The sequence below is a fragment of the Gopherus evgoodei genome, chromosome 12, assembly GCF_007399415.2.
Source record: "Gopherus evgoodei ecotype Sinaloan lineage chromosome 12, rGopEvg1_v1.p, whole genome shotgun sequence".
Taxonomy (NCBI): Eukaryota; Metazoa; Chordata; order Testudines; family Testudinidae; genus Gopherus; species Gopherus evgoodei.
In genome coordinates, this window is record NC_044333.1 from 5,691,495 (window position 1) to 5,714,946 (window position 23,452).

Here is a 23,452-nt window from a genome sequence, read left to right on the forward strand (position 1 = left end):
CACCAGTTCTGACCGAGCTAGCGCGCTAGGAACAGCGTGAGGGTCTTGCTGCTCAGGTATGTTTGGAGTATCTGAGCTGGCACTGTACTGGGGCAGGCAGCCCCTCCCGCTGCTCACGGCGACAGTATTTGACCAGGCTTGCCTGATCAGAGCAAGCATGGGGACCTGAGAATCACACCCCCAGCGCCAGTGTGGACGTACCCTAAGGGCATGTCTACACTGCAAGGCAAGCCCAGGGTTTGAACTCAGCCTCCATCTGAAACCGCCCTCCACCTACACACAAATTGAGCAACCCCAGAGTCCCATAAGGGGGCAGAGTCCAAGCCAGGACCCGGGGTCCGACACCTATTGCTTTGCAGGGTAGACGCAGCCCCACTGGACTCGTGCTCTGGGCATCTGCCAAAAATATCCCACAGCCTGACTTTCCTTGTCTGCTTGGCAGTCGTGTTTTCCCCGCACTGCACCACGAGCAAAGGCTGGGCAGCCTGGGATACAAGTGGCTGCACACAGGCCTGCGTAATGCAGTCAAGACGCTGGAGCCCCAACTTGGGACCCAACCTCTCCTCACCTGGGGTTACAAACAAGTGTAGATGCTGAAGCCCTAGGTTAGCAAACCCCAGCTCTGCTACGTCATGTTCTATGGACCCTGGGCTAACTCGCAGTGTAGACATATCCTACATCTGTCACCACAATAGGAGCTCCCTGCTGCCGCTCTGAGCCTCTTGTCCAGTCCAGGGACATTCCCCGGCCGCTGCATGGGGCCCACTTCTGCATGCCAGACTACAGCAGACTGGGAAAATCCCTGCCGCGCAGCAGCCCTGGCCAACCGACAACCATGCCTGGAGAAGCAAGATCCACTAACTATGGGACCAACTGGCACTTGCACTCAGAGATGAGGGGCTCAGCACCCGTGTGTCCTCCTCCTTCCCCCCAGGCCAGCCGACAGCCCCCTGTGCACAGTGTACACTGGTCACTCGACAGGCTGCCACCATCAGTCTCGTTGTCCCCTCCCTCAGCAGAGGTGCCCCCCCCCCCCCCCAACCGTTACAGCAGCAGCCATAGCGAAGGTCACTGGGGCAAGGAATAGGGTTCCACGCATGGACCAGTCCTTTGCGAGGGCTTGTGGAGGGGTGGGGGGTTGCCATCCTTCCCACACCCACACCCACCACACTTCCAGAGGGCGTCCTGGCAGCCATTTTGGAGGGCAGCCATTTTCACACCCAGTTTGGCGGCCACCGCACACGAGCTGTCAATTAACACAGCTGGCCTCCAGCCACGCACAGCAGCCTCTGGAACGCGGGTTCTAGTGACGCCCTGGGGCAGGCCCAGCTGCTGAACCCGATGCCTGAACCCCCAAGGGCATCCAGCTATAACCAGTCAGCTCCCCGCTCCCCTCCATCCAGGCACAGAACAAGGGGCCAGCCCAAATGGACAGCACGAGGGACTCTCACAGAGATCCCAACCCTGAGGATGGTGCTGTAAGCCCAGCAGTCAGAGTGCACAGCTCAGGCCTCATTCAGGGATGGGCCTGAACCAGGCCGTGCCGCACGCCCCAGCAGTGAGCTAGCCAGTCACTCGCCGCCTGCTCTGCGCACCATGTCTGGCGTGATGGCTGACTAAGAACCAACATGCTGGCAAGGGGAAGTGGGGCAGACTGCACGGTGCTCCGCTGGCCCTCAAGGTTGCAGAGAGAGGACAGGGGCAGAGGGGGGAAGTGCTGCAGAGACAAGCCGAGCGGTTTCCTGCGTTGTTGCGGAGTTGCCTGGACAAGCTCAGCACCGAGAGGAGGTCTCTGGCCCCAGCCTAGGATAATGCCTCATGTGGCCGGCTCAGTGATCAGGAAAGATGGGACCTTGATTGCCGAGTGGAACGTAGATCCCAGCCCAGCGAAGGAGTCTCAGGAAGTGCTGCCCAGCAACGCATAGCATGTAATAGGGACAGAATCGTGTGACCAGCACTCAGAGCAGACCCAGGCCTGGAAGCAGCAGATGGAGCCTCATGCAAGCAAACCCCAGTGCAGCGCCCACGCTCCAGCCTAATGGAGCGCAGGGAGAGGTGGCCTAGACAGAGCAGCCACAGGCAGGGAGAGGAAACTAGCCAGCAGCACGCGAGAGGAGCATGCCAGGAAGGGTCACATGCACACGCACGCAGCCTCCGTGTCACTTACCAAACAGGGGCAGTTTGGTGCAGTCTGAAAAAGGAAATAAAGTTTAGCCAGAGGAGAATCAGTGCCGAGAGAAGGAGCAGAGAGCGTGAGAGCTGGAGCTAGAGATGCCACCCATCCACTTGGAGCAAGCCTGCCTCATCTGAGCCCACGGGGGCACTGCCAGCAGAGGAGTGGACAGGCCATTCCCATGGTGCTGGCTGGGATCCCAGTATTCGCAGAGACCCCACTCTGTGGGGGGAGGATGCTGGCTGCATGCCAGAGGGCCTTCCCCTTTTCCCCCTTTGGGAGGGTACTGATCACCCACTAGACTCTTCCACCCAGCTGAGCAGGGCACAGGGGCAACAGCTGGGAACCCCGCCCCAGCAGTGTGGTGTCTCCACGGGGTACGTCAGAATGCCGTCCCTCTCACGCAGTGCTGCCCCCTCCTGCTGGCCCATCCGCTACACACCCCTCCTGCACACCAGGACAGCTTCCCTCCACACAGCTCCCAAGGAACCCCGCTCCTCCACGGGGGGGGCTGGCTCTCGAGCCCTAGGAACCATTCCAGACCCACAACCGGCCTTCCTCGTCACACACAGCCCTTCTTGCGCAGGCTGGGGGCCCAGGCATCCCCAGAAGGATGGGCTGTCGATGGGCTCCCCCTGGACCCCCACAGGAAGGGCCCGGGGGCTAAGCAGCGCCACCGACCCACTGCCTGAAACACACCCAGAGCGCCTGAGACCATGGATCGGCCCCAGCTCAGGTCAGCGTGCGGACGTCTACACTGCAAAGGAAACCCCTGGCACCAAGTCTGAGACCCAGCGAGGGGAAAGGGTCTCAGAGCCCACGCGGGAACATCCACACCGCTGGTTTCAGTCCCACAGCGCCAGCCTGAGTTACTGGACCTGGGTGCTCAGACTCATTGCTGAGATGGTTCATTTATTTTGCTGTGTAGACACATTCTGGCGTACCTCTGCTGAGACGGGATGGAACAGGGAGTGGGGAAGGAAGAGGGGTCTCTGCCTCAGTCCCTCTGGCCTCGTGGTGCCCCCTCAGACTCGCATTACCTCAGTGTCCTGCCCAGAGCCTCCCCCAGGCCTGTCTCGCACTGTACCCCAGCAGGAAGGGTTCCCCAGGGCCAGCACACACTCCTCAGTTCCCGCCAAGTTGAGGCAACTCACTTGAAAACGCTCCTCTCCCCCAGGCTGGGGTGCTCCCTCTCCTCCGGGGAGGCCGACGCAGACAGCCGCACATTGGACGTGCTGTTGTAAACACTCTCGAAGCAGGGCCTGAAACGGCAGCAGAGCAGACTCAACCTACACCCCACAAGCCAGCTCCCCTTTGGAGGCATGCAGCCAGCAGGGCCTGGCACGCACCGAGAGAGGCTCTTGCTGTTACGTTTCAATGGTTCACACACAGCACCCCATCATTCACCTGCAGGGGGCACAGACAGAGACTCGGGGCCTTGCCGCAGACACTTCATCCAGGGTGCCCACCCAGGCCAAGCGCCCAGACAGGAGCCCTGCAGGTCCAGCCCTGAGGAGTGGGGGATGGAGCAGATCACAGCTTGCCACATGAAGATCCTGGGCTGGGCACGCCCAGCCCACTGCCCCAGGTCTGCCCCAGCCTCTGCAGTACCACTCAAACCCTTCATCAGCACAGAACAGTCCTGCCCCAAACACCCAAGGCTTCACGGTGGGCACGGAAACCCAGCTCTGTTCCTACACACTGCACACAGCTACTGGCCAGCCTGCCTATCCCTGCCGAATGCCCAGTACTCACGGAGCTGGGCTGCTCTCCATCACCGTCTTGGCAGTGGGTTCCCTCGGGGGGCTGGAGGGCTCAGGCAGCTTGTTGTCCTCCACAGCTGGGCTTGGGGAGCTTGCACCGGCTCCAGCATCCACGTTTCCACCCAAGGAGCGCCGGCCCCGCCGGTTCTCGTCTGTTTTCCTCCGCTCCTTGCGCGCCCCCGGCGGCAGCTCTTCCACTCCATCTTCGTGTTTGAGCGAGCTCTGCGGAGAGCAGCACGTGGGCAGAGCGTGTCTACCAGCCGCCGTAGGGCCATTACCCCATGCACTCACGGAGTTCCCTATGCCCACCGGGCTCTGCTGTTGCCTGCCTGCCTCTGCTCACTTGACCTATTCCGCCTCCACGGCGTTAACCACACAACAGATTTCTAGCCCTCACGGCTATGGAAATAGCCTCCCAGCTTCAAACAAACGTGAACCAAGGCTGCCTCTTCTACGTGAACCAAGGCTGCCTTCTCTGCCTGAACCTGCTGACAGCCTGAACCAACGGCTCCAAGAGGCATGAATACCCCCCAGCACCCATCAGCCGCCCCGGGGAGCGACTAACATCTAACGTCACACAGGATGCTGATTGTGACAACGGGGGGGGGGGAGGGGGAGGTTCAGCTACTGCAGCCTCAGCACATCCCTCCTGTGACCCAGAGACCTTCTCCATCCCCTCTGTGGGCTGGGGAGGTGGGGCCTGGATCACGCCCGGCTGGGGGGAGATACACAACATTGCTGCTTGGGGCAGTGATCCCAGGCTCATCGAGAAGCAGTGAGATTTCCACCAGCCCATTCAGGAGCCCAAGCGCTTGGAGGCTTGGACATGCTGGTGGTCGGCAGCACAAGGCCTGTCCCAACAGCCCAGTGACCTGCCCAGCCCCAGAGAGGCTGGAGCATCTGTCAGTACCTGGAAGGTCCTCACCTTCCGGTGCAACTTCCAGGGCATCTCCCTGCAGGCAGGATGCTCCCGTAGGTGTGGCCAGGGCAATCCCAGAACCCCCTGAGTAAGGAGGGGGAGGTGAGGGAAGTCCTTCCAAGCCCCTGGCCTGCACCCGAGGGAAGGGGAGATGGAGAGGCAGGCGGCTGAGGCCCATGGAAAGGGGAAATGCACTCACTTCATAGATTGCAAACTGCTGCTTCACGTCAGGATCCAGGCCCTTGTTGTGCATGTGGCGCTGCACAATGTGCTCCATCCCCTGCTGCTCCAGGCAGTCTGTCACATCATAGAACGAGTCCTGGTCCGGGAGGGCTGCCAGCGTCTGAGCAACACCAAGGGGACGCAGTCAGGCCAGCCTGTGCCACAGGGGCTAGCAGGCCTCTTGCCCACACCTCCCCGCCCAGGCGCCAGAGTGGGACTGCACAGGTGAAGAGCAGAGGTGGGAGGAAGGAGGAACATGGGGGCCACTCCCAGGCATGCACAAAACCTGCTCCATACCACAGCCGCCAGCTGCTTGTTCTTTGCCCTCTGAGCAGCCAGGGGGTCGGTGGGATGTGCCGTGCTGCGGCCGCTCTGCCTCGCGGTACTGACCTTGTTAATAAGTGTCATCGCGAACACTAGCAGCTCTGTGTCAGCCCCATTGCGCTCCTCTAAGATTGCAACCAGGTTGGACCATGGATACGCACCTAGGAAACAGGAAACACCACTAGCCTGGCAAACAGGGTCCCTTAGCAGGCAGGCTTCCTCCTTGTGATTGGTGCCCCCTATCAGCCAGCAGCCAGGCAGATCAGCCCACTCTGGCCTCCCTCCCCCAGCCCTCCCCCGAGGAAGCATCAGAGCCCCCCACCAGCTCATTACACTGCACCTCCCATGGAGAGTTTTGCGCCTGAGACCCAGAACTCAGAGCTGCAGCCTGCTGGCGCCCAGGGAGGTGAGAACTCCGAAAGGGGATCCTATGTTAACAGATCCACCGAGAGCCTCTGAGTGGGGCTTACTGCCATGTGAGGACAGTAGCTGGACCCACTGGTCCAGCCAGCACGTCGCACACCAAGTGTTGGGGAGACAATTGTGACGAACTGGAAATGTTCTTGATGTTTCCTCTGAATACTGTGTTGGTGCCTCAGTGTCCCCTATGCAGTTCTTAAGTATCTAGGCAGTGGGATAAGGGCATGTGATTGCTGAAGAGCAAAGGGACAATGCACCTAAATGCCTGGCACTCTGTCTCCTAGCAACTGATGGCCTGGGCCCCTGCTCTGCAAAGGTGCCAGCTGAAGGTGTTGGAGACAAAGGGATCAGGTGACCTCCTGGCCCGGGAAAGGAGCTGAGCAGAGAGGAGGGGCTGAGAGGGGTTGTTAGTCTGGAGCTGGCTGGGGTTGAGGAGTGGAGGGTAGATGTGCGGGGTCTGGTTCACTGCCCCCCAGAATGGACCCGGCTGAGGGGTCTGGTTCGCTGTATCTACAAGCTCTGTTTTAGACCCTGTTCCGGTCATCGAATAAACCCGTTTTACTGGCTGGCTGAGAGTCACGTCTGACTGCGAAGTGGGGGTGCAGGACCCTGTGGCTTCCCCAGGACCCCGCCTGGGTGGGCTCGCTGTGGGAAGCGCACGGAGGGGCAGAGGATGCTGAATGCTCCAAGGAGAGACCCAGGAGATGAAGACGTGTGAGCTTCTTGCCCTGAACAAGTCTGCTCCAAGGGAGAGGAGGCTCCCCAAAGTCCTGACTGGCTTGGTGGGGAGCAGTTCCAGAGCATCGCCCGGTAACTCCGTGACAACAATGAACGTGGGAATTCTGGTAATACTTTTGAGAGTCTGGTGCGCCTCAGTTTCCCTCTGTGCTTCGTACTACTATGCGCTGAGTGTAATGCATGGGAGTCAGCAGGGAGCTGTCTGGGGTGATAAGAAGGGGTCACTAAGGCCTGGCTGGGATCAACCCACATCAATGAAAGACCTGACAGAGACAGTGGAAACCCCAATGACTGAACAATCGACCCCTGTCCGTGGGAGGCTCCCGGCCTGGAGCACGGGGGCGCTCCACAAGGTTCTGAGGCAGGACGACAACGGGCAGAGGTGGCAGCAGGGGGTGCTAAGAACTGGGCTCTCACCTGGGACTGACACAAGAAGGAGCAGAGAAGGGGAAAGGAAACCTACAGCATCATGGTTCAAGGGAGGCCTGGGGCTGGCCAGGATGGACGACATCTTGACCTTTGCTTCTCTCTGCTAACCTGAGGGCTTCCCCATGCTGTCTTCTGCGTGACTATAGCCCCAGCTGCCTGGTGTCACAGGCTGAGGTGCTTCGAACCCTGAGGAGGGTGAAAGTCTCTGACCAGGCATTTATCTCAGCTGGCATTGCTAGGCAGAGCTCATGGAGGAAGCCAGAGAGGCTGCGTGGCCTGCCCTTAGGGACTCTTGGGGGCTGGCACACTGAGGGGGTTCCTCGTGGGGACTGATTAAAAGTTGGGGTGCTGCACCCCTCCTCCGGCTCCATGACAGGGAGCCTGGGGGCACACATGTAACAGAGGGGAGAAGCTCTCCCATTCCAGCCAGGTTCCTCATGCTGCTGCCCACCCTCCTTGCTCTCACAGCGCTGGGGGCTCACAGATCTCGCTGCTGCAGAGCACGGGAGCTGGAGCGATACTGCTCCGTTTCTTCCCCTCCGAGAGCCCAGAACAGCTTGGGGAGCTATTCTCCATCCCCAGGGCTCCACCTGTGTGGGAGGCTACTGCTGCCACAGCAGTCTCCACCCCACACCCTGGACCCTTGCTGCGAGGGCTCGGCTTTCCTCCCCAGCGCAGACAAATTCAGAGAGCCCAGTGGACCAAGAGGGAACAGCAGCAGAGAAACCCACAGCTGCCCGCCTGTCCCGCCCCAGCAGGACACTGCAGTGTGCTCTCCGTGGGGCTGGCCTGAGAATGGCCGCGAGCCCCCGGGAGCTGCCGGCCCCTGCAGCATGCCACCCTAGGCTGGAACCTGGCTCTCTGCCAGCCAGTTCAGACCAAGGTGTTCTCTGGGATGGCCCTGCATCCCTCTGCCGCCTTCAGGACACGCACGGCCCTGGTGTGACGGGAGGTGCCCAAGCACCATCTGTTACCAGAGACCCAGCACAGCCTGCACCTTGGAGATACCACCTGCAGAAGGAGGATCCCTACACAACCTTTATTCCCCTTCTCCTCTGTCTTCACGGCAGAGTTAACCCGGGCTCTAACCGGGGTGTCGCCCCTTCCATCCCCCTCTCACTCCAGTGTGCTGCTGCTGTAAAACCAGGCTAGCCGGCCTGGCTGTTGCTAGAGCTCAAATTCTGCCTTCGCTGGGGCTGGTCACAGGCCCACTTCACAGAGAGGACCCAGGCTAAGCCACGTGACTGCTGACAGTCCTCCACCTTTCCCACAATTCCCCCCACATGCCCAGGACAGTCCTCCACGTTCCCCCACCATTCCCTGGGAAGGAACATCTCACTCACTGCAGCGTGAAGCGGCCTGGGACGTGCCCCAGAAGTCCCAGCGCCACACAGGTGAGTGTGGCACCAGTGCGGACCGGGTAACTGGAGCCTGGCGGTGCAGTGTGGCGGCTCACGCCCTGGCGCCGATCACAGGGCACACTCATCACTGGGACATCTGCAGAAGTGGGGTTTTTACCCACAAAAGCTTATGCCCAAATAAATCTGTTAGTCTCTAAGGTGCCACCAGACTCCTGGACTTTACCACTGGGACAGACCCTTCAATACCCTGACCTGCCACCAGAGGTCGTTGTAGCACCACACGCAGCACTGGCAGCTTCCTTTCCAGCCTGAGACACTGCCCCTAGCCTGGGGCATCCCTGCCTAGTCACCCTCTGCAGGATGCAGCTGGGCAGCACTTTGATCTCTTCCTGCCCACAGGCCCATCCCGCCCCCCTTGGGGGTCACAATCTTATCCAGAGCCTGGGCACGGCTCGCCAGGGCAGGGGCCAGCTGCTGCTTCAGCAGCATGGGTGCGCGCTGCTGGGGAAGGTGGCGTGCCCCGGGAAGAGAGACGGCTCTCATGGCACGCATGCAGGAGGCTGCAGAGTTACGGTGGCAGGTTTCCTGTCTCCTGGCAGCTGTCTTCTAAAAGAACAACCCAGCCCCCGGCACGCCAAGGCTCAGGCTGGATGGGGAGCTCACAGGCCGGGCAGCCAGGAGAGAGGACTGCTGCCCCAAGGGCCGGCTCTGGGCAGAGAGCACACCGAGACAGGGCAGCAGGGTGGGCCGAGGCCGGGAAGGGAACGGTGGGAGGGCAGCAAGTTTCCATCTGAAGCACAGAGCTGCTGCTAAGCCTCCAGAACATCACAGTGCTACGCAGCCGCTGGGCCTCCTCTACCGGCTCAGCCAGCGTGCAGCCTGATGGGACGTTTATAGCCGAGCCTTCTGAATCGCATGCACCCAAATCCCTGCCGCAGGAGCATGAGGGTTTGGGTACCAGCCACGCCCCACGCCCCTGGCCTGCCCTCCAGTGCTGGCCTGGGCAGTGTGCAGGGCCTGAGTGCGACCGAGTCTCTCTGATGACAGTGTGCGCTGTTACTGTGAAGGAGGGGGCCTGCGGGGGGACTCCCTGAGGGGACCCATCCAGGGCACCCCTATTTCAATCCCGAGTGTTTGCACACTGCAGCTCACAGCCTGCCAGGCGGCTTCCCCCAGGCACGGGGGGCTGCCACGCTCACCTCTAGCCTGCTCCACCGTGTTGACAGCCTGGATGAGGAGCTGGGCATTGGACTCCGTGTACTCCACGAACACCAGCAGCAGCTTCAGGGCCGTTTTCACCACCAGGCGGTACTGGGGAGGCAGAGGGGCGTATTAAAGGGGTGGCGAGTGAGGAGCTCACTGTCCCGCACCCGATTCCCAGAAAGCAGAGCCAACAGCAGCTACCCGGGGCCTGGTGCAGAGGGGAGAGGTCCGGTCCCAGCACACAATGCTCTGCGTGCCAGACAGGCTGTTGCAGGTCAGGGTCAGGACCACACTTCGGCCAGCAAGCTGTGCCACACAGAGAACAAACTCCAAGGGCTGGTGCTGGCCGGAGCAGAAGCAGCCCCTAGACCGAGCTAGCGCTTCTAGCCCTTGCTGTGTCTTTGTCTTTTGTTAGTCTCTAGGATGTCACAAGGATCCTCGTTGTTTTTGCTGATACAGACTAACACGGCTACTCCTCTGAAACCTGCCAGGTGGCTCTGCCAAGTGGCCTGAGAGAGGCCAGCCTTGTTCACAGCTTCTCTCTGCCTGCAGTTGGGCACATTTTGTCCCTGCAGTGTCAAACTCCACTCACAGCAGGAAATGGGGGCACCTCTACAGCTTCTGGTTCAAAGAGAAAGGCCCCTAAAGGGACCCCCTTTACCAGAATCCTTTAGGTACGTAGGAAACGACTGAGTGCCGGCGAGCCCTCCTGGGCACGCTGTTCAAACACACCAAGTGGGGTAATGGAAGTTACTGGCTGAAAGTGGAGGTTCTTCGAGACATGGGGTCCCTATCGGTATCCTACACGTGGGTACGTGAGCACCACACACCCGAGTCCAGAATGTCTTCAGAGCCATGGCCGCTGACCCACACTTGTGCAGTAATTCCGCTCGCGCGCCTGACCGTGGGTGCAAGAGGCAGGGCAGGTCAATGCTGCTCTGGGTGGATGCGAAGCAGAGGGGACGGAGTGGGGAATACAGATAGGGACCACACTTCTCAAAGAAGCGCCAGTTACAGTAAGTAACCACCACTACTACTTCGAGGGCTGGCCCCTAGGTGTATTGCACAAGCAGGGCTCAGACCAAAGGGTGCGAGGAAGCTGGCAGCAGAAGTGCTGCCGCCCCTGTGGCGGCCTCCGCTCTTGCTGACAGTTTGAGCACAGTGCGACATGAAAGCACGGACGGAACTCCACGTCGACGTCCTGCAGATGTCCGAGAAGGATGCCAGGGAGGCAGCTTGTGCCCACACAGAGCGAGTTGTGATACGCCCACGAGGGGGAAGCTTTGCTGTTTTGTAGCATTCTAAGATGCCTCCTGAAACTGACTTAGAAACCCTTTGTGAGGATACGGCTTGTCCTCACAACCTTTCTGCCATGGATAAATGGCATGTCCACAGTATCAAGCTGAAAACTGCCACCATTTAGCCAGGTAGCAGAGCCTAGTAGAATCCTTCCTGCTTTGGGTCAGGAGTGGAGACTGCAGGTAGGGGAGGAAAATATCCTCTGACGTTACAAAGGTCACCGTAGGACCTGGAATCCAAGGAGTTCCAGTAGAAATGCCTGAAGGGCCCGGTTTGTCTGACACAGCCAGACAGTCTTTACATAGACGAGGTGGTACTGACAATGTCCCCTGGGCCTGGGTCACAGACGGGCCGCATAGCCTCCTCCATCAGGAGCTTTTTCAGTCGGAGCTCCAGTTCTGGGCAGAAGGATTTACACACCCGGCACTTGGCAGAGACACGTGCCTCACCCAGACAGCACGGGCACCAGTGATGCTCGTCGCTGATGGAGAAGGAGCGAGGGCAGGAGACGCAGTTCCTGAATCACAGGTCTCAGGCCCTGCGGCAGTGAGAGGGAACTGGAGAGGCGTTGACCCGCACTGCCTCTTGTACCGTCGGTTGGGAGCACGAGGCGAGTTGCTGCACACGTGCGGGTCTATGGACACTGCTTTGAAGAAATGCCGGTGCATGGCGCATACATGCCCACGTGTGGAACACAGCTAGGGACCATCACTCAGAGGAGATCTGCTCTGGAATACGTGTGCACACAGCCACCATAGCGTGACGTCGGTAGGTATATAGATAATAAGACCCCAAACATGGCCCAGGGCAGAGCATTGCTTAACCTGCCCTCAGCGAGCATGTGCAGAGCCCAGCTGGACGGGAAGCGAGGCACAGGCCTGGCACTGGGGATGAGCGAGCAGGCAGGTTACCCACGCAGAGAGGATTCAGAGCAGGGAGTGCAGGAGCACTCAGCAGCCCCACCTCCTAGCACGCTTCTTCGTGGAAAGTGCAATGTCACTGCACGGAAAGCCCTGTCCTTGACAAATCCCAGCTGCAATAAAGCAGCAGGAAGTAGAGGCTGGGAGCAGGCAGCAATGGCCCAGTGCAAAGGGGTGCAGCTGCGGCGGGGCATGCTCGCTGTTTCACTCACCAAGCTCCCGCAGAGCGTGTAGAGCCACTGCACGGTCTCGTTGTGCGCGATCACACCCAACATCCCGTCCACGAACAGCATGACCTGGCTCAGCGCTGTGAGGGAAAGAGCAGTGCGACGCCTGGCTAGAAAGGGTTAAACAGCCTGCACAACAAATAACCCTTAAAAGACACATGGGGAGAGAATGTTTGTGTTTTTGTGTATTTACATAGGTATGAGCAGGGTCAACAACACAATCAACAGTCCCTGTCTATATGCTGTATTCTGATATTCAGAGGTCAAAAGAACATCTTATCACTTCAATGAATTGTAAACATGGGATATCTCGGTATTCATCTCTCTTTGAAATGTACTGTGAATGGCGAAGGAACAAGCAAATGGCCTTATGTTAATTTGTATAGCTAAGTACCAGGGAGGGACCTTCTTCAAAGTCATCCTAATGACCTTTTGTTCCCAGAGAAACTCCCAACTTGTCAAAAGACATGAAATTATATAAAAGATCCTTTGGTCCTGATTCTCTCATCTCAGAACTGCTTAGACTCCGTCAGGGGAAGTTTGAATCGCAAGACTGAGGTCACAGCTATGCTGGTACGCCCTGAATGTGATATTTGGACACTGGACTATAACCTATGAACTGAATTCTACAGGAACTCCCCAGAGCAGTCCTCCCCCTCCAGCTGGGACTCCCACACCCATGTGTGTGTATCTGGGCCACTGGGGGTTCAAGGTCCAAAGTCTCCCCTCCACCACAACCAGGGGCTCCAGAATGGCAGGCAAGTGGCTCTGGGACCTGCCGGGAGGCAGGTCAGAGGGCCAGTCCCATCACCAACCTCGCAGGATGTAGTTCTGGTAGTTCTGGTCGGCCTCGGCCCCTACTTTGATCAAGCATGTCAGCCCCTCCAAGTTCACGAACTCCGGCACCAGGTCTTTATCCTCCTGCAGCACAAAGCAGAGATCCCACTGATCTGCCCGCAGGGGTGCACACCCCAAAGCCATGGCTTCAGGGGGACACGAGGCTGGAACAGGCCCTAGCCATACCCCCACTAAGGCAGGGATGGGGCAAACAGGGCAAGACTGACAGAGAAGGGGTTGGGGGTCAGGAGAGCCCAAGGGCTGCCCATACCCCACAGCTAGGGGAGGTGTGGTCTGACAAGGGGCCAGTGCCGGTGGTGCCTGTGCTGTACCTGAGGGGGGGAGCCAGCAGGGGGGGTGAAGGGGCCAGTACCAGCGGTGCCTGTGCTGTACCCGAGGGCGGGGAGCTGGCTGGGGGTGAAGGGGCCAGTTCCAGCAGTGCCCGTGATGTCCCTGGGTGGGGGGAGAGCCGGCTGGGGGATGAAGGGACCAGTGCCAGCTGTGCTCGTGCTGTCCTCTGGGGGGGCGGGGGGCCGGCTGGGGGATGAAGGGACCAGTGCCAGCAGTGCCCGTGCTGTACCCGAGAGGGGGGAAGCCGGCTGGGGGGTGAAGGGGCCAGTGCCGGCAGTGCCCGTGCTGTACCCGAGGGGGTAAGCCGGCTGGGGGGTGAAGGGGCTAGTGCCGGCAGTGCCCGTGCTGTACCCGAGGGGGGGAAGCCGGCTGGGGGGTGAAGGGGCCAGTGCCGGCGGTGCCCATGCTGTACCCGAGGGGGGGAGCTGGCTGGGGGGTGAAGGGGCCAGTGCTGGCAGTGCCCGTACTGTACCTAGGGCCCTTTGTTTTCAGTTTTTATTTCATTTAATTTTTCTTAAGAATGTATCCGTGTTTACCATCATCACAACCAAAACAGGGGGAAAAATCAGTCCAAAAAACCAAACAAAATATCCATTTCTCTGGGTAAATATCAGGGGGTTATTTTGGTGGATGGAAAGATGGGAAAAAAGTATTCAGAACATTAAGGCTCTGAATTCCATTCATCAGTGTGGTTTGCTGCAGAACTAAAACAGAACTCAGAGCACAACACTGCCGCTTCTGAGTTTAGGAAAACAATCTCTCTAATCCCTAAATAAAACTTCTCAGCTGAACAAACAGTTTACTGGTGTAGAATTTAAATATTTATAGGCTAATAGTTTTCATTTAGTAATTAGGCCACATCATTTGCAGCGCATACACTCAACTTCACCCTTTTCTCCTGTTTTTTTTTAAATTTATTATTTTCAAATGCTCCCTTGTGTTCCGCAATGTATCCTGACACAGATTTTTGTTTTCTTTCCATTTTCGTGTGTCAAATCTTTAAACCATTATCTGCTAACAGCTTGAAATATGTATGTGGTGGGTGTGAGATTCAGCAGGCATTCAAATGCACATGCACTTCAGAGTCTGCCTGTGTGCTTGTTTGTTTATTGTGCGTCTCTTCTAAACTAATACAGAGCATCACTTCGCCAGGCAGCTTTGCACAGACCCACAGACTAATGTATTGTCGTAATTACATTTCATAAGACATGTGTTTGTATTTTCCTAATAAAGCAAGTTATTTTTTATATATTTGAATGACACAAAAGTAGGGTGAAAATCAGAAAAAAATGAATAATACTTTTTGTAAAATGTGGGAATTTTTCTGTAAAAATCAATTTAAACTGAAAACGAAGGGGCTTAGCTATACCCTGTGGCGGGGGAAGGACCATGCTGGCTGGCCTGTGCTGTACCCCATGGAAAAAGGAGGGGGTGTGGCAGGGGGAAAGGTAGCAGTGCCGGCAGTGCCTGTGCTGTGCCCTATGGGGAAGGGGAGGCTGAGGGGAAAGTGGGCAGTGCTGGTGGTGCTTGTGCTGTGCCCTATGGGGGGAATTGAGGGGGAAGGGGGCAGTGCCTGTGTTGTGCCCTGTGGGAAGGGGGTCTGGGGGGCAAGGGGGCAGTGTTGGCAGTGCCTGGGCTGTGCTCTATGGGGGAGGGGGGCTGAGGGGGAAAGGGGCAATGCTGGCAGTGCCTGGGCTATACCCCACAGGTCACTGCTGGGTGAGAAGCTGTGGGACAGCAGGGTGCTGCAGAGATTAAGAGGTGAGGCTCAAGACACCAGCCCAAATCTGCAGCCCCCCATGGTGCAGGGGCTGGGTTAACAAACCCATACTACCTCTTCTGGCTTTGGGCCAGAGCCCCCGCTCCCCTGGCGCTAAGCCCTGCAGCTCCCTCAGTGCGGAACTGGGGGCAGCGGGAATCGGGCATGGGGGGAAGGCAGGATACATGGGAGCTGGGCTGATGGGATCCCCCAGCATCACTTAACACCACAGGCTCTCCATGACCAGCTGCCCTCCCGGAGCCTGCACAGCACATGGCCCTGGGCACAGGCCCACAGGGCCTGAGGTCACTGGGCTGTGGGGTGAGCCAGGGCCCACAGAGGGGCTGGGGGTACGAACCTGAAAGAGCTGCTTGAGGGAGAAGAGGGAGCGCCTCAGCTCCGGCCCCTGGGAACTGTACAGCTTCTCTGGAAGGGAAGCAGACACAGCCGCTGCATTAGAGGGGTGGGAGCGCACGCTGGCCAGGCCCCACGGTCAGTGCCAGCACTCAGCTGGGCTCTCTCCCTTTGTAGAGGGGACAGAGGGGGGCTGGTGTCACTCATGTGACTTTCACCTCGGGGCAGGGATCGAAGCTGGGGACACCCTCCTCCCCTGGATGGAAAGGGTGTGACACAGACAGGCTGGGGCACTGTGCCTGCCAGGCTGGCTGCCCATACTGATGTGCGGGCCAGAGGCCGCTGCGCTTGGGACTGAACCACCCAGGGCCCGAGGGGCGCCTGTGCCGGAATGAGGCTTCGAGGGCTCCAGCTGGCAGACTGCCCAGCTCTGCCCAGCAGGACAGCCCTGCTTCCTGCCCTAGCCCTGCGCCTGCCACCTACCGCAATGGCCGGTTCGGCCCATTTGCCCCCCAGTACAGGCCGGTGCCCCTCAGCTGACTCCCAAGGGGTCCCAGGCACACATCTCCTCCCCTCGGCATGGTGGCAAGAGAAGCCCGCCCGCTGGGACTCTGGGCTGCTGCAGCCCGGAGGAGGTGAGGAGGGGTTGGGGCGAGGTTCCTTGGCCTCCTCATGCACAGGTCTGCATGCTGTGGTAACCCCTCATCTCGCAGCCCAGCGGGTTTGTGCTGAGCCTGAACGCTAGGCAGCACCGTGCGCTCCAGGAGGGGTTAGCACAGAGCTCAAGAACCTTCAAGCAACTGAGCTGGGGCCGGCTTGGAACCAGTTCCCGCCAGGGGAGGCTCCGGATCCCATTCTCTGCCCCACAGCACTAGGCCTGCGTCCCGCTTCCTGAGCCGGTCCATTCCCCACACCCCAGTGAGGGAGGTGTTCTGCTCTCTATAGCCTGCAGCCCTTGGGAGTCAGGGCAGCACCTGTCATGCGAGAACCCCTGCAGAGTGAAACACACTCAGGCCAAGCATCACGATGAGATCACCCACCCTGCTCCTGTGCACAGCCAGACATGGACGGGATGCCAGCCCGGGGCACAGTTAGACACCATACGCAGGAAATGACCCAATTGTGAAACCAGGGCTAACAAACACTTCCAGCTGCAGCGGATGCTTTGAGGAGACTGATGCAGACACTGCACTCCTGCTGGGGAGCCTGACCGCACCCCCAGACAGCTTACAGCAGGCCTTCACAACTCGTAAAGCAGCGAGGGCCACATTACTCCAAAGAAAACAGCTGAGGGCCCAAACACCCAGCCCTGCGGAAACACCGCCCCTAGGACCTCCCGGTCCCGCGGAAACTCCCCGCCCCGGCACCGCCCAGCCCTGCAGAAACAAAACCTCCTTCCCCAGCGCCGCCCCACCAAAACAGCTGTGGGCCAAAAAGGAAGGTTGGAGGTGGGGAGGTGATACTTGATTTTAAATCAATCAGGGGCTCCCAGCTGTAGAGGTGGCTGGGAGCTGTCAGGGGCAAATTAAAGGTCCCGGGGCTCCGGCGGCTGGGGGAACCCGGAGCTTTGCGGGGCTAGGGCAGGGATTTAAAGGGCCCAGAGCTCCTGCTGCTGAGGGGAGCCCGAGCCCTTTAAATCCCAGCCCCAGCCCATCCGCTGGAGCCGCAGCTGGGATTCAAAGGGCTCTGGGCTGCCCCTGGCAGCGGGAAGCCCTGAGCCCTTTAAATCTCAGCCGCCGCCGGGAATCTCTGCAGGCAGCCCAGAGCCCTTTGATTCCCCGCTGCGGGCCGCACAGTGAGCCTGGCTTACGGCATGGCTTGCACGGACAGCGCCTTCTACCCCCCAGCTGAGAGGGTGTGCAAGGAGAAGCTACGCTGTGCTCTTGCCCTGGCAACAACAGCCAGAAAGGGTTCAACATCACAACCGCCTAAGAACTGAATTGTTCCCATAAGCTCCAGAGCCACCACCTCCTCCCAGCCCAGCGTTCCCTGTACCTACTCCCTGAGCTCCAGACCCACAGACTGCACCCCGGTACACCTGCTGTTTAATTTGACCTTACTACTGATCACTTCGTTTGAGCCTCTTTTTAAAATTTATTTCTATCAAAAACCTAAGCTGTGAGCAGCTTTTCCATTAAACGTTTCCCAAAAAGCAGTAATTACCCTGACAGATAAATAACTTCAAAGGCACGTTTCAAAGTTCTAAAAACGATGCTTAAGCCGTTTACAACATTTTTTAAACAACTTAATGATTATAATCTTTAGAAACATCTGCACCTTTAAGGCAAAATTGTGGTGCAATTTGTTTTGACGTTCCGTGAGATATACATGACAGCAGTTTGTCATACACAGAATTGCAGCAACGTAAAACAAGTTTTTCTTTCTTTTTATGTTTTTTTAAATAAAGGTTTTAATATTTAAATTTAAGTGAGGGATAGAAAGAGATTTGATGTCTTTTATAACAGGGGTTGAAGTATTTTTTAACATGGTTTAAAGCAAGATTTGTTATATTCTTTTAGTGGTAAAAATTGTGTCTGAGTTCCGTTTATATAGACAATATGCCAGGGGCGGCCAAACTTACTGACCGCCTGAGTCGCTATGTCAATCTTCAAAAGTTCAAGAGCTGGGGCACGGTTGTCGGGGCTTGGGACTTCAGCCCCATGGGAGGTGCCAGCCAGGGCTCAGGGCTCCCTGAACGCCTAAGGCCGCGGGGCAGAAGCCAGAGGCAACATGTGGCGGAGGGACATGTGGGGTCACGTGCCCCCCCCCCCAAGATTTTTGCCAAGGTTTGCTGGTCCTATTGGTCATGTGGTGTCACCAGGCCTCCTTGCTTTTGCTGCTGCCTCTCCCCACGGAGCTAAAGCAGCAGCCGCATCCTGCAGCCTTGGGGGGATGGGGGCGGTGACTAAAGCTCTTGGGGGGCCCAAACCTTTCAGTTGTACCCCCTACTCTCAGCAGGCACCAGTCATCTCTGGCAGAAGCCCCTAACCCCACCACCCAGCTGCAGGGCAGAAGCCCTGAGCCTCCCCCCAGTCTGGTAGGTGGAGAACATGGTGGGGAGAATAGGGGGCCCTGCACTTTAACTGTAAAAGAGCCGCATGCGGCTCACAAGCCACAGTCCTGCCCCCCGCCCTCCACCCCGTAATATGTTAACGAACTTTTGGGGGAATGGGGAAATCTTGTGTGGGATCTAAGATTTTTGTGGGTGAGACTGGGATAAAAACGCAAGAAACAACCGGGGAGCAGATGGTAGTGGGATTACAAACAATAGTCCCACGCAGGACTCTAAACCAGAGTGCATGATCCTTCCCCCAGCAGCAAGCTGCATTTGAGCTATGAATCTCCCCTGTAGAGGTGCACATACTCCCTTCCCCCTTGGCTCCCAACCCGGGACCTGCAGGGCGCTAAGACGAGAGCTCCCTCCCTCCATTCTCAACTGCTACTTTCAGCTCGGAGTAGGTGTGGAAAAGTCCCCTGGGCTGAAAGGCCCCTGCTCAGTCTCAGTCCTGAGGTGAGTTTGCTCCGTTTGGGAAGGCCCCGTGAAGCTCCTGGAGCCCCTCCTGTGTCTCCTCCCCTGAGCGCTAAGAGGAGCCTGTGGCCCCCGGGGCCTGTTGTCAGCCTTGGGGTCTGGGGGAAGCAGACACGTGGGCTAGCAGCCAGGGAGTAGCCTACAGCCCAGCAATGGCGGGTTATCTGGAACTTGCCAATTTCCTGTTTTCTTTTTGCATAACAATGCTATAAATATCTCCCCTGGCTTCCTACGCAGAGAAGAAACAGGAACTCTGATGAGAGGCATGGCCTCTTGCTCTCCCCTGGCCCACAGCCCAAGATAGCTAGCCCTGCTGGCTTCCCCCCGGGGCAGTCCGACAGGGCGGGCTCTTTCCATCCAGCTGGAAGGTGACACTCCTAGGACACAATGGCAGAATCCCGGGTGACAGCCCATCAGGGGCTGTGCCGGGGTCAGCCTGCCCATCACAGCAGCACTAGCACTTTGCCAACACAGTTTCTGCTGGGCATCCACTCCCGCAGACGGAAGGCACCGCAGAAAATCAAGCACGTGTCTGCTCTCACCACAGAGGGTCCATGTCATAGTTGCAGGACACAGACAGACAATGCAGACAGCTAAAGCCAGGCAGCACAAGATCCGCCACATCACGTCAGACACTGCTCTGTCTGGTCTGCTATACCACCTCCTGGAGTGATCAGTGACTCATGCACCCAAGAAAGGCAAAAACCTCTCCTGCCACACCTGGCAAGCTGTACAGTTCTGTACATGGGGCAGGTTCCTTCTTGACCCTTGGCACAATCAGCTCGTGTCCTGCAGCATGAGATCTGATTGCCCCTCTTAGCTCCCAGAGTGACGGATCAGCGGCACAAGGCTCAATGTCTTATGGAGATCAGAGCACAGGAAGAACAGGTGCGGATCTGCACGCCTTATGGAGCGAGTCCCTAGACAATCCTTTCTATGCTCCAAGAGGAAGGTGCACTCCCCTTCACCCCACTCTTCTGGAGTCCCTGAAAGAGAGCACCACTGGATAGCCCTTCCTGAGCAAGAGCCCTCAGATTCTCACACCCACCCAAGAGACGGCTTTCCTGCCCCGGCCCCTTCTCCCTCTGAGACCTGCTGCTGTCATTACACAGCTGAGAGACAAACTAGGGATACAGATGAAAAATGTCTCCTCCCTGCAGTCAGTCAGTGTGGGAGGAACACTGGACACACAGGAGGTTGGGCCAGGTGATGGCAGACAGGTATGTCCAAGGTAACATGCACTGGCAGAGTGCATCTACCTCCCCCTGCACCACACCCAGGGCCACCCTTAGGCATACAAGGCAGGGTAGGGCACCCGAAAATCTAGGGCACCATTGGGTCTTAGTGTCCACCCTCCTGCCTTTTCCTATCCCTAGTCTGACCCTTCATAGAATCACAGACTATCAGGGTTGGAGGGGACCTCATGAGGTCATCTAGTCCCACTCCCTGCTCAAAGCAGGACCAATCCCCAGACAGATTTTTACCCCAGTTCCCTCAATGGCCCCCTCAAGGATTGAACTCACAACCTTGGGTTTAGCAGGACAATGCCTAAACCACTGAGCTATCCCTCCCCCTCTTCTTATAGGCTACCACCACAGCTGGCTGCTGCAGCCTCTCTAGTCTTCCTCCAGAGGGGATCTAGTACTTAAAAGTGAAAAAGCCTGCAGCCTGCCAGACCTATTAGCAGAAAATTGACACTGTTAGAGAGCCATTCAAGGGGTAATGGAGCCATTTAACAGGCATTTGCCAACCCCTAGGTATAGACTGCCTGAATTTACTGACAGAAACAGTTGTGCATCACTGCCATGTTTACTCAGAACATGTTAGTCTGCAGGACCTTAGTTTAAAATTTGTTTTAAAAATATTTCATCAGTGTGTTAGAGAAGATGATAAAATCATCTCTCTAAAAAACCCTTGCATAGATTTTTAGATGCACAATCTGAGTATTTATCTTTAGCCTTAAATGCATGGATCTTCAGACATATCGTTTTTAAAATAAATCCTTCAAAAGACCCCCCTTACCTAAAATACACATGCGAGCTTGGGTTGCACCGGGCATAGGGACACCAGCTTAATAATACTGCAGAGGGCCCCATAAATCCTAAGGATGGCCCTGACCACACCCTGTGCACAGATGGGCTCAACTTGCAGGGGCCTCCAGGGACAGGGGAGCAGCACTGCCCTGGGGCACAGGAGTTCCGCACAGGGGGAGCAATAAAGGGGAACAGAAAACAACCCAAAGCTGTTGACACTGAGAAACAGCCTCACCCCCTGTGCTCTGTAGAGCCAGGCCTGCTTCCCTCACACACGCAGCAGAGCGTGAGAGGGGTTAGAGATCTGGACGGGGTTTACATACAACATCTTGAAGCTGCAACAGCTGAACTGCTAGGCCTGTCGGGCTTGACATGAGTGGAGTCAGAGGGGCCTGTGTGATGGAGTAGGGGCTGTCTGTGTGGGGAATGGGATAGCAGGGGAAGACTTTAGGGGATGGACGATACCAGAGCCTGTAACCTGAGCTAGGTAAGGGAGGGGAAAGGTCAACACCTTTGCCCGGGAAGGGGGACAAAGGAAGGGAGTGGCAGGAGGGAAGCAGTTGGAGTTTGGGCTTGGGGCTGGGTAGGCGGAATTCAGGGTATCCTAGCTAGGATCCAAGCACCCTGAAAGCCCAGAAGGACTCGATGGAGGGGTCCTGACTGTGCCTGCAAGCTCTGCTGTAACCTGTGTTCCTGTTGTCCAATAAACCTTCTGTTTTACTGGCTGGCTGAGAGTCACTGTGGGTCCCAGGAAGAGGGGTGCAGGACTGGACTCCCCACACTCAGTGACAGCCTGACCGAGAGGTTCTGCAGGGCCAGTGTCCACAGTGTCCCCCCATCCCCCACCTATCTCCTGCAGGCCAGGAGCTAATAGAAATGCTGCATTCCCCAGTAGTCTGAGGAGGTGAGGGCCATGCCGTGCCTGCTGATCTAATGGAAAACTTGGAAGCGAGGCAGATGGCAGGGACAAAGGTCTAGGGACACCGAGAAGACAGTCAGGTCATGCTGCTTACCAAGCTGGCAAAATAAAAGTTAACCAAATTTCGGCCCCCATCCCACTAATCCAAGAGTTAGCATGTTCTCTCGCCAGGCCCCCTGGATCAGAGCTGTAAGCAAATCTCATCTCTGCAGGAACGTGAAAGAGGCACTTGGTGTTCAGACACATCCTTCCGCATGCGTCAGGGACAGGAAAAACTAACGCGACTTCCTGTGCCAGCAGCGCCAAGCCTGCTGCAGACACCACGCAAATAACCATTGCTAGCAGCAGCCAGAGAAGGCCTATTCAATGGTGTCTTCCCCAGAGCCCGTCTGGTTGGTCTGGGAGAGTTTGCATTTCACAGGCGTCCCCCAAAGAGCAACACACACGCCACGATATTCCAGGTAAATAAGGTTTCATCAGCAATCTGATTACAGCAGAAGTGCTGCAAAGGCAAGTCAGGAAGAGGGCAAGAGTGTGTGACTGAATCACAGTCAGAAAGTAGTTTAGGAGTCCTGCAGCAGCCATGCATGGTCTGTCTGCAGGCAGGCTCCAGCAGCCAGCCCCCCGAGCAAGTCTGTGTGCAAAGACGGCAGCCAGCCTAGCTTTTGCTCTGTAAGTGGCCTGATCTGCACATTGCATGCCTGACACATCTGGGTCACAACTCGAGTTTCCAGCTAAAGAAAGGAAGATCCTGATGCCCTGATCCTGAAGGTTCTTCTGCAAACAGTGGCTGAAGGGAGCAAGGGTGCTAGCTAATGCTCCTCTCCCACTGACCACAAGGATGTCTGCACCAGAGCAGTGCAGCTCACGTGTTTGGTTTGGCCAAGATGAACGTGTCTGCCCAGCACAGACTGGAATCCTGCATTTGATCGCTGTCAGAGCCGACTTGTGAATGCTGCTGTTTCAATGAACCCATGACATGGTGTCGGGCTGATGTCCTGCAGTATAGTGTATGCAGCTGGGGGTTTTATAGTTGTACTCATAGAATCATAGAAGATTGGGGTTAGAAGAGACCTCAGGAGATCATCTAGTTCCACTCCCTGCTCAAAGCAGGACCAACACCAACTAAATCATCCCAGCCAGGGCTTTGTCAAGCCGGGCCTTAAACACCTCTAAGGATGGAGATTCCACCACCTCCCTAGGGAACCCATTCCAGTGCTTCACCATCCTCCTAGTGAAATAGTGTTTCCTAATATTCAACCTAAACCTCCCCCACTGCAACTTGACACCAATGCTCCTTGTTCTGTCATCTGCCACCACTGAGACCAGCCGAGCTCCATCTACTCTTTGGAACCCCTCTTCAGGTAGTTGAAGGCTGCTATCAAATCCCCCCTCACTCTTTTCTTCTGCAGACTAAATAAGCCCAGTTCCCTCAGCCTCTCCTCGTGAGTCATGTGCCCCAGCCCCCTGATCATTTTTGTTACCCTCTGCTGGACTCTCTCCAATTTGTCCACATCCCTTCTGTAGTGAGGGGACCAAAACTGGACACAATACTCCAAGTGTGGCCTCACCAGTGCTGAACAGAGGGGAATAATCACTTCTCTCAATCTGCTGGCAATGCTCCTACTAATACTGCCCAATATGCCATTGGCCTTCTTGGCAATGAGGGCAC

The 23,452-nt window shown here is 57.2% G+C and overlaps 1 protein-coding gene across 3 annotated transcripts in view; it reads right to left on the minus strand.

The window, feature by feature from the left end:
• FHOD1 (formin homology 2 domain containing 1) overlaps positions 1 to 23,452 on the minus strand; it is a 63,837-nt gene that overhangs the window by 16,714 nt on the left and 23,671 nt on the right. For 2 of the 3 annotated variants that reach the window (XM_030581364.1, XM_030581366.1), the window contains exons 4-12: positions 15,304 to 15,371; positions 12,814 to 12,919; positions 11,984 to 12,078; positions 9,549 to 9,660; positions 5,468 to 5,562; positions 5,055 to 5,198; positions 3,929 to 4,158; positions 3,328 to 3,435; positions 2,168 to 2,191 (exon numbers count right to left, since the gene is read on the minus strand). In XM_030581364.1, the coding sequence (XP_030437224.1) occupies positions 2,168 to 2,191; positions 3,328 to 3,435; positions 3,929 to 4,158; positions 5,055 to 5,198; positions 5,468 to 5,562; positions 9,549 to 9,660; positions 11,984 to 12,078; positions 12,814 to 12,919; positions 15,304 to 15,371 (982 nt within the window). The remainder of the gene's footprint in view (positions 1 to 2,167; positions 2,192 to 3,327; positions 3,436 to 3,928; positions 4,159 to 5,054; positions 5,199 to 5,467; positions 5,563 to 9,548; positions 9,661 to 11,983; positions 12,079 to 12,813; positions 12,920 to 15,303; positions 15,372 to 23,452) is intronic. The other variant, XM_030581365.1, reaches the window with a different exon arrangement.